Source organism: Nesoenas mayeri (assembly GCF_963082525.1).
Source record: "Nesoenas mayeri genome assembly, chromosome: 2".
Classification (NCBI taxonomy): Eukaryota; Metazoa; Chordata; class Aves; order Columbiformes; family Columbidae; genus Nesoenas; species Nesoenas mayeri.
Window position 1 is genome coordinate 53,320,817 of NC_137543.1, and position 15,182 is coordinate 53,335,998.

A 15,182-nucleotide genomic window follows, 5' to 3' on the forward strand; every position below is an offset into this window, starting at 1 on the left:
GTATGAGATTGGACCAGGATACTGGCTGCAGCCTTCTGCATCACTGCGTGCAATCTTTTATGACTGGGGGAAAACCAAGGTTGGTATGTCTTTCATCATAATATCAGCGAAATCCTAAACAAGGCATAAAATTAACTTCATTGCAACATAAGTGTCTGCTAATAGGCCAATCAACACCCATGGAGTCCAAGTCAGCATTGCTGAGTTACTTGCAAGAAAGACCTGGGGTAATTGCAGAGCAGGGAATGGCAAATTGAGGCTCAGCAAGGCAGATTTCCTCTTGAGTGGAGAGTGAGGAAGGTTGGGCTCAACCCCGGGACGGGCTGTGCTGGATGTCAGGCAGCTGCCAGGTGAGGGACGGAGCAGGAAGGGAAGGCAGCTGTCTCCTGAGATGCTGCCACTGCTCCTCCTCTAACTTGCCACCATAATTGCTGTGATTTGTTTTGCCAACGTAATGCAGACATGCCCGAGTTTAAAACATACTCACTTTCATGCAATATTTTGAACAAGAAATACCCCCTGGATTAGGCACAAGTCTGTGTTGTCTGCCAGAATAACCACCCTCATAAAAGAGCAACACTAAAAAGCCTATTTTTTACATTTTTATGCTCAATACTTCCTACCTTTACTAATGAAAAGAAGTGCTCATTTCTGGAAGAGGAACAGACCAATGCATTACATAAACACAGCCTCATTATTGCCTCTGGAACTGGCACTGCATTAATGCTGTTATTGCTATTAGATTAATCCAAGTGCAGAGCTAATGCAAATTGAGACCTAAATGCTATCTCAAAATGAGGAAACAAAATGAGACAGAAACATTTTGGATGCCTTTTATCAGAAATTGCACATTATTATGTAGTTGTTAGGCATCACAGAGCCAAAAGCATCTAAAGACAATGTTTTTACAAGATAAATTGATGCGACTTTTGACTTTCCATATAAAGGAAATAAAATCCTGCACCAAGTCTTACAAAATCAACAGCAGCAGATTACATAAACGTTTAGATGCACAAGCTGGTTTATTGAAGACAACTACTGAAATGGCATCCACAAGTGGCCAAAATGGCTTTTTACAAACTGCCAACTGGTCTGTGATTATCTGATATGTTGTGGTATTTTTGTAGTTTGTTTGTTTTGTCTTTTTTTTTTGTTTTTTTTTGTTTGTTTGTTTGTTTTTTTTTTCATACAAAGCAAAACCATAGTTTTGAATTTGATGATGAAGGGAAAAAGTAAAAATGAGGAAAAACTGAACTCATTTTATTCTGTCACCAAAGAAAAACTAAGCACCAGAAAAAAAATGAGATGTCAGTTACTCTGTTAATTAAACAAGCAGATTCTTTTCCTTCTTCTGGATATCTTATCATCTCCACAGTTCCCAGAACCACTGTGGAGTCTTCCTGCAGTTGTTTCATCTGCCTGTGATAACCCTGATGGCTTGAGGCATTGGTTTCGGCAGTGCAAATATAACACTGCGCACAGCAAGCGGCCCACGTAGCGTGTTCCCCCAACAGCTGCAGAACAGCTGTCCCAATCTGACCTCTCACTGATACATTGGATTTAAGCATGGGAAAACAATTTAGTCTGCAGCAGAGACAGGATTAAGGCCGAAAACCCAGATCCAGGTTTCACCAGACCATAAAGTCTCTTCTAGGCTCAGGGTACAACAGATAGCCCCTTGCAAAAATCTAAGTCTATCTGAAATTCAAACACCCCGAAGTTTGTGAGGGTGTCCATTATTATCAGCAAGCTATTCATATAAATATAATGTATATACACACACACATATATGCATGCATATATAATTATGCAGGAAATGATACTTTATTTCCACTATTTAGATAACTATTCTAATCCTAGTATAAATGGACAGGGGGAAGAAAACGATCTCAGAGGGCTCAGATACACAATACTTCAGAGCTGCTCAGTGGCAATTTGTTTAGTGTAAGTCACTCTGCATCAGCCAACATAGCTCAAATCAAGCCACTTCCACACAGTGTTGTGCCTAACCCTGTGCCCCAAGCTGCACTCCCAACACAAGAAAAATAAAAAAGAAGAAAAAAATAAAAACAATTAAAAAAACCCCCAAAACAATCAAAAAAACCCAACAAAAAACCAAAACCCAAGCCAAAAAACCCCAAACCACCCCTTCTAACATATCAGCACAGACAGAAATGAGGCTCTGAAAGTAGGACCACTATTGCAGCAATCTAACACTGGTTAGGACTGAAGCACTGAACACGAAAAAGAGTGTGTTCGATGCCGAGGTACACACCTCTTCCTCTGAACTGTCACTCAGGTCATTGGCAAGTGAGGCACTCAAGGAGGCCGCCTTGGGCTCCAGGTAGCAGAGGCACATAGCCAGAGGAAAGGAGAGAGTGAGGGCGTATGGCACTGAGAAAGAGGCAGAGAGCAGAAAGAAAAAAATGAAGAGGAAGCAGGGCACCAGGGAGGGGGAGCGGATGGGGAGGTAGTGCTGCACGCTGGCAGGCAGGAGGTTGGTTTCGGAGAGGTTAGGGAGCGACAGGTAGCCATCGTCATCCAGGAGGGAAGGAAATGACTCTGGAAGTTGCAAGGAGAAGGAAAACAATGTTCCGCCTTTGCTGGCTTTTTGCTTATAGCTGAAAGGCATGTCTTGCTCGGCGGAGCAAACTCGGCCCTTTCTGTCAGAGTCCGGCTCCGGCTCGCCATGCTTTGAAGCACTCTCTTTGGGTGCCTCACAACCTAAGGACTTTGTTCGAGCGCTCTCCTTGCATCTCCTGCGAAGCTTTGCTGAAGATGCATGGGGGCCAGGCTGCAAGGAGGAGGGCGAGGGGTGGCAGGAGTCAGTGCCAAGCAAAGATGGCTGGTGACAGAGAAAAGAGCAGCAAACAAGGCGCAAAAGCAAAAGGACAAAAAGAAAACTGTAATTAGTTAATTTTCTTCCGTGATGATATATAATATATATATATAAAATTATAAACAGTGCTTTAACACCACAGTTTTCCACTGAGTTAAATGGTGCATGTTCCCATGCCACACATTGCAAGTATTAGTTAATCAGGGTTACAGCTTAGAAAAGGCAGCTTCTTGATTTAGCATTTCTCTAGTCATCTGCAGCACAGGATTTACATGAGAGCCTTCACAGCTATATGTGCAGTTTCAGGTGCTGTCAGTTTCCACTTACTATAAGACTGGCTTCAGATCATAAGGAGCTTTCAAACATGAAGTACATGGAGAGCAACAAAGAAATAAAGGAATGTATTTCTAATACCAACAGTACTTGTGACAGCACTCCCGCAGTCAGGAACAGACCTGGGGGGGACAGATGCTTCCCATCTGTGCCTTGGACAACCTCAGCAGCAATGATTAAAACCCTAAAGATTTAAAAAATCTATGTGCCCAAATTCCTCCATTACAATATAAAAAAAAAAAAAAAAAACACCAAAAAACTAGAAAAGGTAGATCCTAAGCCTAAACAAAACACATTCTGGTTTGAGGGGGCATAAATCTATATGCCAGCTGTTACCAATGGAAAAAATTGTACTAGCTTGATACCTACTCCAGCAGTTGGCTCCTCAGCGTGGCTCCCATCACTGCCCAGGCTGGTCTCTGCACAGCCCTGTCTGTACCCCTGCCCGCTGCGAGGTGGAGCAGGCAGTGCCAGGGGAGTGACTCCCTCCTGACCATGCACCCTGCACCCCACTGCTTTGGCAGCACATTGAAAGAAGGGAGCTGATGGTTTTTGATAGGCAGACCCTCTGCTCTCTCACTGGGGATCTGAAGGGGTGCTGACCAGGGAGAGGTCTGTGCCCCACAGAGCCACATCTCCCCAAAGTCAAAAAGTGACTCTTTACCCATAGTGAAGAGGCAAAAAAGGACTCAACACTTTTGCTAAACCTCTTACAGAAATGCAAAGAGTATCAGCTACCAATGAGCAGGATTTGCTTTGATACACTGCTTGTAGGCATTCAGCCAGTCTTTAAGGTCATTCAAGGATACAAAACTGGTAGGTGCAGGGAGGTGAGTCAGCAAGAGGAGTGCTCATCACTAGCTATCCATCACCAAACATGGTCCCTGTGGGCAGCCATGACTGCTGTTTAGAAGGACAACAATAGCCATTGCCACTAAAATACACCAGTACAACAGACCTGCCATGATGCTGAGTGACTTATGTTTTGGCTGAAGTCAACTAAGTGCACTTGGCTGAAGAGGCACGTTGGCTCTGTGATCAAATCCTAAGTGCTCCATCCACCACACATCTCCCTGAGGAGCTATAAAAAGCATTTCACTCCCACTGCCTCTCCCAGCTCCCCAGGGCAGAACGGCTTCAAAGCCAAAACAGCATTTGACTGTACAGGCTGGTGCCAAATCTGAGCCAACAAGCAGGATTTAGGCACCCTTTGCACCAATGTTAGATCCTAAGCCTAATCTTTACCAGGTATACCAAGGGTGTCAAACTCATTTTCGCTGGGGGCCACATCAGCCTTGCTGTTGCCTTCAAAGGGCCGAATGTCATTTTAGGACTCTATTAATGTAACTACTCCTACATTTATACAGTCCTAAAATGACATTCAGCCCTTTGAAGACAATGGTAATGCTGATGTAGCCCCCGGTGAAAATGAGTTTGACACCCTTGAGGTATACTAACAGTAGGAATGGGATTTAAGCCAAATATTTACAAGGAAAAGCTCCTTCCCCTCCCCTTAATACTTTGCTTGTCTCTCTTCTTTAACCAGAACAGTTAAAAAGCCAATCTATCAGTATAGGCAATCTGTATTCCCAAATTAAGCAACCAAAACCAAACTTAACTTAAAACTGCTTATAAATGTCTTCTTTATGGGCTTAACGTAGTAAGCTCAAGTCAAAATGTAATGCTGATGGACTCACAAGGCTTTATGTGAGCTGAATACACAGAACTTTCCTTTATATTGTAAAGGCAAAAATGCCAAAGCAAATTTATTCTTTGCTATTACAGGCTATTCACTTATTGACATCTTTGCAGTGTTAATATTTAGAATAACTTCTGGTACTTAAACATATGGATAAAACAAAAGAAAATGTCTTAGTGGAAAAATTGAAAACCTACCTATAAAATTTATAAACCCTTAAAAAGGAATTTGATGTCAAATTTGTCCTGTGATTCTTGAGATCCTATTCTCCTTATAATAAATGATGAAAGTGTTAGCAGGTCTAGTGGAAGGAGGACTGATAGCTCCTATAGGCTTATAGAACTGAAGATCTATTAGTGGATAGTTTAAACAGAACCCACCTGTTGGCAAGTGGGGGTAGATAAAAATCATTTATTTGTTTATGTATAAGTACCATCAAAATATTCTCTTAAAAACATCTTTATTTCTAGGCATATATACGGAACAGATGATCTTTGAAATGCAGCTGATCTCTCCATTGACCTAAATTAACAAACACTTGGGACAAAATTAGTTTCTATCATCTACTTTCTGCATATTTGATTTTCGTCAATGTTTCTCCATTCAGAAACTAATGGAGTTTCAAGAAGACTCTAGTTTTTACAGAGACTATTTTTAATGCTACAATTACAGCACACACTTGGAAAAGAAAATATTTTCTCATCTGAAATTTTCAGTAATTCAATTTGGTTTTGATTTTTGGTACCTTAATTGCAACTCTTTTTGAGGACTTGATCCTTTAGCTGTGTAGCTCATTGTGGCCTTATATGACAAGAGTAGAAGTTCAGGTTCTAACATTTGCATGCCTGACAGTTTTGTTGGTGTAAAGGTGTTAAGGCTTTTCCTCAGAAATGAATAGGGAATATCTTACCTGTTTAGCAAGTGCATTCCACAGTACACTTTTTGAATGATACTGTAGATTCAATATTTCATATTCTGTTTTTTAATCCTCAATGCAAAAGAAATGGAGGACATTTTACACCCAGTCCTTTCTGATTCTACCTTATTTCTCTTCGCTGACAGTCTCTAAAATTCAGTCTCTTCTCTGTCTCTCTGTTTGATTTACCCCTTCTTAATAACTCAGTGGATATAATGCGTAGCCATGTCTGTACATGTATGCAGCAGTGGTGGGATTGGAGATGGTGAGAGATGAATCAAATTTAACAACTGAGCATAGAATCGTCAAGAAAAACAGTTTTGTCCAATGCAAAAATTCAAATAAGGGAAGAAAATGCTTTTGTAAGCCGGGGAAAGAGAAAAAAGCTTATAATAGCATATTAATATCCAAAAGTTAATAGAGAAAAATGCTCATTGAAAAACACGCAAGGAACCAGAGCGTTATGGGAAGTAAATACGAAAAATACAATCAGTTAAAGCACAGAGCTACATACAAGAATACAGAAGTATTTGGTTGCCTTGTCAAAAAATGATGCCCATACTGAAGTTAAAATATGGCTGAAGACCAAAGGAGCAAAACATGCACTGTGAGGCTACTTTTGGGTACTTCCTAAAGAGCTCTTCAATGCTGTGTAAAAACCACTGTGCTGACTGTCAAACAGATTTACTTTTCAAAAAACAGTCTGAGGCAGGAATTGACTTTTACAACACCACAGAAAAGGAGAAAGAACCATAAAAATATTGATTGAAGACACATATATACACATACATACAAACGTGTATGTCCCAATTTCCTTTCACTGAACTAGGAATATTCTCCCTCCCTAACAGTTCTATGTTTCTCCGAGCACTCTCCAGGCAGGTCAGTTTAATATATAAACCTCAAAACTCTACCTTGGTGTCATGGCGTATTGCCGAGATGGGGGTGACTTCCTCTGCTCTTTTCTTTTTGCCCTCTTCATCATCTTTCTCTTCTTCTGCCTTTTTCTCTGGAGTCACAGTGGTTATCAAGTTGGTCTGAGAGATGCCCTTTGTTGTGGCGTACTGGCCAGTACCAACCTCTGCAGCAGACACAGAATCCTTCATGTACATTTCATGGTTTTCATTCACTGATGCTAAAAGCAAATATTTAAAGAGGGAAAGTCTGAAATAGCTTTTGCCAAGAAGCTGCGTCAAATTAAAGAGCTGGGTTAGTAAAACATTCAAGATATTGCTGAAAACACAACTATGTCATGTTTCAAAAAAACAGAAGCATGTGCATACATTTAAATAAACTGTTTACTTGAAATAAAGCTTGTAGCTTTTATATGCATAAACATATTACGGATGTGTATACACACATTACTGTAGCTAATGTGTGCAGTACACAATCGTTAAATGTTAGCAAGCCATTTAAAGTGCTACTGTAGTAAAACATCAGAAAAAAATCAACATGTTGCCACAGTTATCAGGCAGGAAACATAAGGAAAACCAGCTATGACATCAGTCATGGGGGTGGAAGGGTTTTTTTTTTAAATCTGTCAGAATATAACAATGCAGATCAAATGCATGGTAAGTAACATGCTGCATTGCAGGAAATGACAATATTGATGTAACACAAGAATAACATCTGAGAATAAAGAAACGGGATCTTTGTATTATCAAGCATTGAAGTCTGCCAGTTAAGTGAGCTCACTATCCTAAAAAAATCTGGGAAGTGATGGCATTCAATTCGGTGGATGAAACCAGAATATTTTAGGATGTAAACATTTGATAATTCAGAAAACTTAAACATGTATAAATGAATTTGAAAAAAATAGTAAACTTACAGATAGAATGTAATCAAAACATTCATGTTTACCCATACCCTGCTCTTCACTGTCGTATAACTAACTTCTAAGTCAACAGGACTATTCAAATTTATAAAGTTACTTGGATCTGTAACAAATGACAGGGCCAGGATCACAGTGTAATCACAATGCAGAATGTTACAGCCACGTTTGCATTATAGTAACAACATCAGTGACAAAATTGTAAGCATTGATTAGAAAAACTCTTTTCCCCATTTGCACTTACACAAATTAACATCATAAAACCCTTGTGGAGTCTAGCAAATGCTGGGGAAAAGCGTTTCAGAGATCTTGGCTCTTGGGAATGAGCTTAGGAGGCGGGAGAAAGCAAAGGGAGCAGAGGGAGACATCTTGTTTAGATGTTACAAACAACGCAGAAGGATAATTTCTGCTTTGAGACATGCACAGCAATCAGGTCACCAGTTGCTTGGTAACGAGCAAGAAGCACATCAGAATTAGAAGATTCCAAAATAATTAATGACAAGCAGCACCTTTATGGGGAGAAAAGAAGGCTTGTCACCAGTACTTTTAAATCAAAGCATCTCCCCCTCCCCACCATCAGCTATATTCATTGCAATTTGTTTGTGATATTCTGTGATATTAACCTTTTTTTTAAAAAAAAAAAGGACTGCAGCAATTCTGAATTTAGTTTCAGTCCTTTTTTTTCCACAAAAATAAGCTACAACCTCCTTTTACTCAATAGCTGACAACAGTAACAGCTGACAAAGCAGCTGAGACTCTGAATCAGAGGCTGGTTTCACTTAAGGAAGCAGCAGAACTGCGACCTCCGTGAATCAGAGAAAGAGCAGAGGAGGAAGGACATACTATAAGCCTGCGTATGTTGCTCTCTCTCTCTCAAACATTCAGAAATCATGTACGGAAAAAGCCTGTTAGCACTCATCCGACTAGGATGCAAGGTAATTCGAAGCAAGTGTTATTACTCAATCAAGGGAAAGAATTCATTTCCAAATTGTAACATATACTTGAATGAAAAACCTACACAGGAGAAAAAGCCAAGTTAAACCAAAACCCAAAGAGTTACTCATGCAAACCATGAAAAAGAATTGAAGCCTGAGTCTCTTGGGCAAGCAGGTCCAGGTGTCCTGTCATTCCCCAAAGCAGGGAAGTGCTTTGCAGGTGTGAGGCCAAGAAGACAAGTTCCACAAAGAGTGGGCTCCCAAGCACCTCATCCAGGCAACACTTTGTAAGGACCACAGGAGGACATTTAGGACAATATTTCTCTGCATCCTCCCCTAGCCCTGCAGTGAATGTGCAGGTACTTGCAGCCCCCACTCAGCTGATGCTCAAGGAGAAGACAAGAAGTTTATACCTGATCTAAAGCAGCGACCACCATGATGATAACTTTTGACAAAGTCAATTGAGAGGACCTTACCCCCATCTAAGCTGCGAGACATAGTATAACGTTTACTAGAAGACCGCTCGAAGTAAGGTGCGGGTCGGTCTATGAGGGCGCTTGCTCTTCTTGTCTGTGCCTGTGTCCGGCCACTGTAGCGAAACTTGGAGCCCAGTGTGAGGAACTTCTTTGGAGGTGCTTCTGGCAGGAGGAGCCTAAAACACACCAAACAGTGCACTTGTTACATCCCCTCCAACAATAATCAGCCCATAATTACTGCAGAGGAGAGAAGACAACTGTTGGGTATCACTCTCCATCATAACCTCTGCCTCATGAGTCTGCAGCTAAATTGGAATCAAAGGATGTCTCTCATGCAGCGTGACAAAACTGCTTAGCTAATAAATTTGAAGATCTGAATTCTTCATAACAGGCAATAGAATCATACAATAATTTCGGTTGGAAGAGACTCTCAAGATCATTGAGTCCAATCCTATACTTTCCAATCATGTCCCTATGCTAGGCAGGCCTGGGTGGGTTTTGGTCTGATAAATGCACGCAACCCTGGAGGTCGGCACTCGTTGGCATGTATTAGCTCTAGAATTACTACAAGGACAGGAGAGGAGTGACCAAAGGAACCGTAACTGATTTAATGAGCCATTCACACTTTCATTTACTGCCTGTGTGTACTTAGACATGCATGGCTTAAGCTTTGAGACAAGCATATGCTACTGGCAGGATCAATCAGGTAAATCACTCAGTCCCTTCCTGCTTGAAAATCAGATTTATTATTTTCTAATCACCAAAACTAAAAAGATCTTCCCTTGTATCAAGGACTCTGGTCTGGACTGAGGTACAGACAGATCTCTTATACTTCTAATTTAACATGGTGCTGCTCTGCTGAGGACAGAGCCAGAATAGATTTCCAGTGAATGCAGGGCAGTTTTCAATCACAGTCATTTTTCGGGTTAGAGCCTTCCTACCATCTGTATTTCAGCTATGAGAATTTGCTGAAGAACTCATTCTCCTGCTATGGAGTTTATGCTATAGATATTGATTTTCCATTAAAAATCAGAAAGCACCTAAAAAAATGTACACTCAGTTGCTTTTTGGATCTTTAGCTACTAAGACTGCATTTCATATGAGCATACAGACAGCTTGAACCAATAGCTGTAAGAAAGGAGAGCAATTGTTGAGTCCTCCCAAACACCTTGGGAGGTTTTTTTAAGTGATGGATGGCCTTTCATACCGTTGAAAATCTCACCCTTTTGGGTTCCCATTGCTAAGAATCTGCTTGCTGACTATCTCAGCACAAATTAATTACAGCATTTATTCTACTACCCCAAATTTCTCTCAGGTCTTCTTAAATGTCAAAAATATAGCTGCAAAATCCCTCAGTAATACAAAAATTACAGCTATGAATTGGGTATTCTGAGTTACCAAACACCCCACCACTGACTACTGTCTGTATTTTCATATGTAACTAAATAAAAATCTCCTTTTTTAAAAAAAACAAAAACCAACCCTCTTACCTGCATTCCCCAGTAACTTTCCATATAAGTTGTTCTCCCTATACAAGCTTATGTGCAGCAGAGTCTTTCGTCTCTTTAATTATAGCAGCTGATAATATCATGGCACAGATAGAGCAAAACGATTAATTTGGACCATATGGTGATTTTAAACATTCATTATCTGTCTGAAATAGTACTAATAATTTGGGTGAAATATTTCACATTTTGAAGAAGCAATAACCTTCCATTGTGTGCTCAGAGATACCTCATGATCAAAAAGACAATTTGATTTGAAGGGTTTTGTCTCTGCTGACAGAACCGATCATTTCTGTTGCATTTTATATCACACCTTTAGGAAAAAAACTCCACATACCTGAAAAATGTATGGTGCTCAACACATACTTTCCATAAGCGCTTTGCAGCACGATGATTTGGCAACTTAAACCCAATGGTGCTTTCAAACTGCTCAAACTAGGTAGGAAGAAAGAAAAAGTATGTATTTGATGCCGTGCATCTATTTTCAGATGGTGTACAAAGGTTCAACGTAATTTCCTCCGTCTGTATCATCTCATTGCAAGGGCTAATGTATATGCTCAGGTATATAACCACATATATACATATTCTACAGACTACTGGGGAAGAAGCTGTGAGTGATAATCAAAGGCAACTTTTGAGGATAGTTTTTGGGGGTAAGCCGAGATAATGAGCAAGAGGTTTTTGATAGTGACAGTGATGTTTTATGCCCTATAGTAACAAAGAGATCAGTTAGGTCTTAGGAGATTTCTGAGAAAAACATCATTTACGTGTTTTAACCATATTGTTTTAACTTCACCAGTTTAAACAGTGGGAAGCCTGAAAATAGCCTGGAGGGGAGCAATAATCCCCAGGGATTGTTCTGGTCTCACACAGCCTTAGATTAAGGGGATTTACAGTGAAAGAACTAGAGGCAGTAAATCACAGTGTTTTTAGCTAATTTATCTCTCGGGGAGGATGAGGAAAAGACAGGTAATTGAAAGAGTCATCTGGGGATACTAAGAGACCTTTCTAGGTTGTGCTGCAGATTTATATTCCAGATGCAAAAGCTGTGCCAACTAAAACTGCTGTAACACGCTGATGGCTACGTGCAGATAGCTGAGTAGGTGACATAGCTCTGCTGTGACCAGGGGAAGGTGGGCAGAAGGGCACCTGTAAGGAAGCCTGGATCTCTACAGGGAGCCAATAGAGAGAAAAACATGGTAGGAAATAGCAAAACAATAAAGATGATATAAGTGACACATGGGATGATGAATCACATCACTGTCAGATGTGATTTGGAAAGAGACTGCATTGATTATTTTGCATAAGGAACTATGGCCTGGTCATGGGATGTCACATACCAAGATCAGCAGAGCTCAATAGGACTTCAGTGGTGGAGAGCTTGAGTGTAGGCATCGGGAACATCAGTGGGGTGCCCCAGCAGATTTCCCAGGTGACTTATGAAGCCAGCACTGGAGACATTGGCTCAGGACTCCCCACTGCATTAAGGGAGAAGCACCAGTCCTCATCCCAGTGATTTCTGTCATGCTGTACAGCTGCATACTCTAAAATATGTACGGGTCTTTCAATCTATCACAGACCAATTATTGTACCAGCACTTGAAATGGAGACATCCCTTTGCCTCAGATGACCCTGATGACTCCTGCGATTTTTTCCTGAGATTTATCATCTTATTTCTGGGTTAGCACATGCTCAACCCGTGAGGTAGGTATTTGCTATTCATCTGGCTGAGCCACAAGAGGGCACTCACTGTATGAGATTTCACATCACCTCCTGAGCTAGAACACGGGCTTCTGCGGGCCTGGGAGAGTTAAGATGTGTAGCTACTAAAAATGTGGAATGATGGATGCTTGACTCCATTTTTATCAGTCTCCAGGATTCTATTCAACCTCCAAATTGACTAGTCTGATACACTTAGAAAATTTGGTATGGCCCATCTACATCTCTTAGTGGATAAGAAGAATAGATACTAATTTAATATACAACGTGATGGTGGATAATGAGCACTCCATGAATAAGCAATATGTTACTTAAATTCCCAAAGTATTCATAATATGGATGAGCTTTTTACGTGCAGATGGCCCTATTTATTCGTTATGTTAGTTCATGGATGTAAACAGAAAAACACAAAAGAAGATTTTACCTGTATTTTAAATAAAGCATTTTCCTAATCTTTCCTAAGAAAATCAGCACAAATTAAAAAATATAAATGGAGAGGAATATTACACGGGTGTAAGACATGACAAATCAACAAATCAATGAGAAAAATGGTTTTTTTTGAGAAGGTTCATTCACTGAAGTGTGTCAGGACGACCTTACCTCTCCTGGTCGGATTTTGATGTAGAAGTTGTTCCTCTTGTAGGAAATTTTCAGAACCTTTGGCCAGGCAAATCTATTTATTCTGAGTCTGTCTCGATATATTAAGAGACCACTTGCACAAACTCCTAGCATGATTTCTACTCCTTCAGAATCCTGGAAAAGCAAGGAATGCACTTTTTTGAATACTTATTTCCTTACATCCCACAGTACTACAGATTCTTGTATGCTGTGTTTCTATCTGAGCTCCGTCTTTTTAATGCATCAGCTGTAGTGACCTGATTTCTGAGAGCTACACTACTCATTGACTGCATTCATGCAAGTAATAGTAAGGTTGGACAGGGTGAGAGAAACTGAGTGTTGTGAATATTTCCATGTATTTCAGAAAGACTCCAAAAGAAGGGGGGCAAGTTTAGACATTATTAAAAGAATTATATTAACCATATAGCAAAATTTTATTAGCATAATAAAAAAAAAGTGCTATTAGCATAAATACCAGATTGAAAGTAAGTAGGACAGCTTACAAATTTACTTCTCCCAGCATCACTCATCTCCATGACTAAGCCTGTGTATCCTTAGACGGACTTTTCTTCTGTAGTTTGCTCGTTTTGGCTCTAGTTGGTTTGCTGGTTTCCTTAATGTTGTTGTGCCCATGCTCAGTATTTTCACTTTGAAATGATCAGTGAGCAGAAAGCTGGGCATTTGGACCAGAAAGATAATTTTAAAAGTGTATGACTGTGCCTGTGATAAAACCCATTTTTGACAGGGAAGCTATAGGTCAGACACATTTGCACTATAAAAGAGCTGGCCACAATTTTATCCAAATATACTGATAAATAGGTATTTTTAAAGTCAGAATTACACACTTGTCTTTCCTTTACAAGTCTTCAAAAAGTCTAAAAAAAACCTTCACTGTTTGCTATTACCACTAAATTGTATAATTCTGTTTTTTTTTTTTCATTTACATAAGTACTAATACCGCCAGAAAAAAGGATCTACCTTAAAGCGCAGAGTTTTTAGTTAATTATTTTAAAATAACTTGAAGTTACAACCGTCTGACAAAAGAAGCTATCAAGATGTCATCCTATGAAAATCATGAAATGAATTCATTGTTTTCTTGACAAGCCATCTTTTAGGTAGACAGTGAAATTCTGATTACATTTTAAGATGCACACAAACTCATGCATAGTCAGTCATGATGAAAAGGCTATGGTACAGCTTGAAAGGCAAAAAAAGTATTTTAAAAATCAGAGACAACATAGAATTAGTGCCTTAAATTAACCTCAGTGTGAGAAAACACACCAATAGAGGATGTATGTTCCAGCAATGACAGTATCACTCCTTAGAAGTAGATTTTTTTCTAAATAAAGCTCATGTGTGATATCATTGTCAGGTACTACAGAAGTGACAAAGATAATTTTTTTTCAGTGGACTTCAATTTCACAGTTTCTTAAGCAGAGAGTAATGTCTAACTACAGTGAATACGTTCTGAAAAAGAAAGCCTCATTGCCAGTAATCCCACTGCATGGCAAATGCCTGAACTGCATGTGTGCTCACATGTGGCACACAGCTGCCGGTGCAGGAGTCTCCTTCCTCTGAGATACTTTCCCAAAAACTTGTTGAGAAATGCCTTCTTCCCTCATTCCCACCTTTGCAGTAGATCTAAGCCCATTCACGGCTTCTGTTACTTGTCAGCATCAGAGGCTGCTTTTCAATATGATACTACTGGCATAAAATGAAACCAGAATTAAAGAATTTGGCTTTTTTCAGGAGCGATGTGGTTGAACAGAACAGGAACCTGTTCACTGTAATGTTCGAGGCATGAGACGCTGAGCTGCAAATCCCTGCAGCTCTGCATACAAATGGGGGGTTTCATCAGAGCAGTGACAGCCCAGAGGACAAATCTGTCTATGTGAACACATTTTTTTATTGTAGCCTTGTGTTGGATAATTGAAAACTAGTTTCAAGAGCAGCTGGTGAGTTCAGCATCTGTTGAATACCGAAGATACTGGCACAGCCTTAATGAATTGACATTTATATAGAGACATCTGCCACAGTGTGACTTCAAAAAGACATCTGCAGAGATACCTGTCCCCTCGTCTGATAGCATCAGATCTCACTGGCACACCTAATTAAAACTAAACATTACTTCTCACACAGAATCTACTTTTCCCACCTTCAGCTCAGTTTCCAAGATTACTGTTGGGTTTCTTAACCCACAGACAGATCCAGTGCAGTTAGCACTGCAGCTTTTTAAACTAAGGACATCACTGTAGAGAGATATCGGCCTATTTACCAAGTTATCCTGCTCTGAGTTTTTCCATACGAAAAC

The 15,182-nt window shown here is 40.1% G+C and overlaps 1 protein-coding gene across 1 annotated transcript in view; it reads right to left on the bottom strand.

The window, feature by feature from the left end:
* Positions 1 to 15,182, bottom strand: part of EPB41L3 (erythrocyte membrane protein band 4.1 like 3) — a gene marked incomplete at its 3' end in the record, with an annotated part of 59,119 nt that overhangs the window by 15,262 nt on the left and 28,675 nt on the right. Inside the window, exons 7-11 of the mRNA XM_080340022.1 lie at positions 12,854 to 13,006; positions 10,872 to 10,969; positions 9,030 to 9,205; positions 6,702 to 6,922; positions 2,276 to 2,845 (exon numbers count right to left, since the gene is read on the bottom strand). Coding sequence (XP_080196148.1) covers positions 2,276 to 2,845; positions 6,702 to 6,922; positions 9,030 to 9,205; positions 10,872 to 10,969; positions 12,854 to 13,006 — 1,218 coding nt within the window. The remainder of the gene's footprint in view (positions 1 to 2,275; positions 2,846 to 6,701; positions 6,923 to 9,029; positions 9,206 to 10,871; positions 10,970 to 12,853; positions 13,007 to 15,182) is intronic.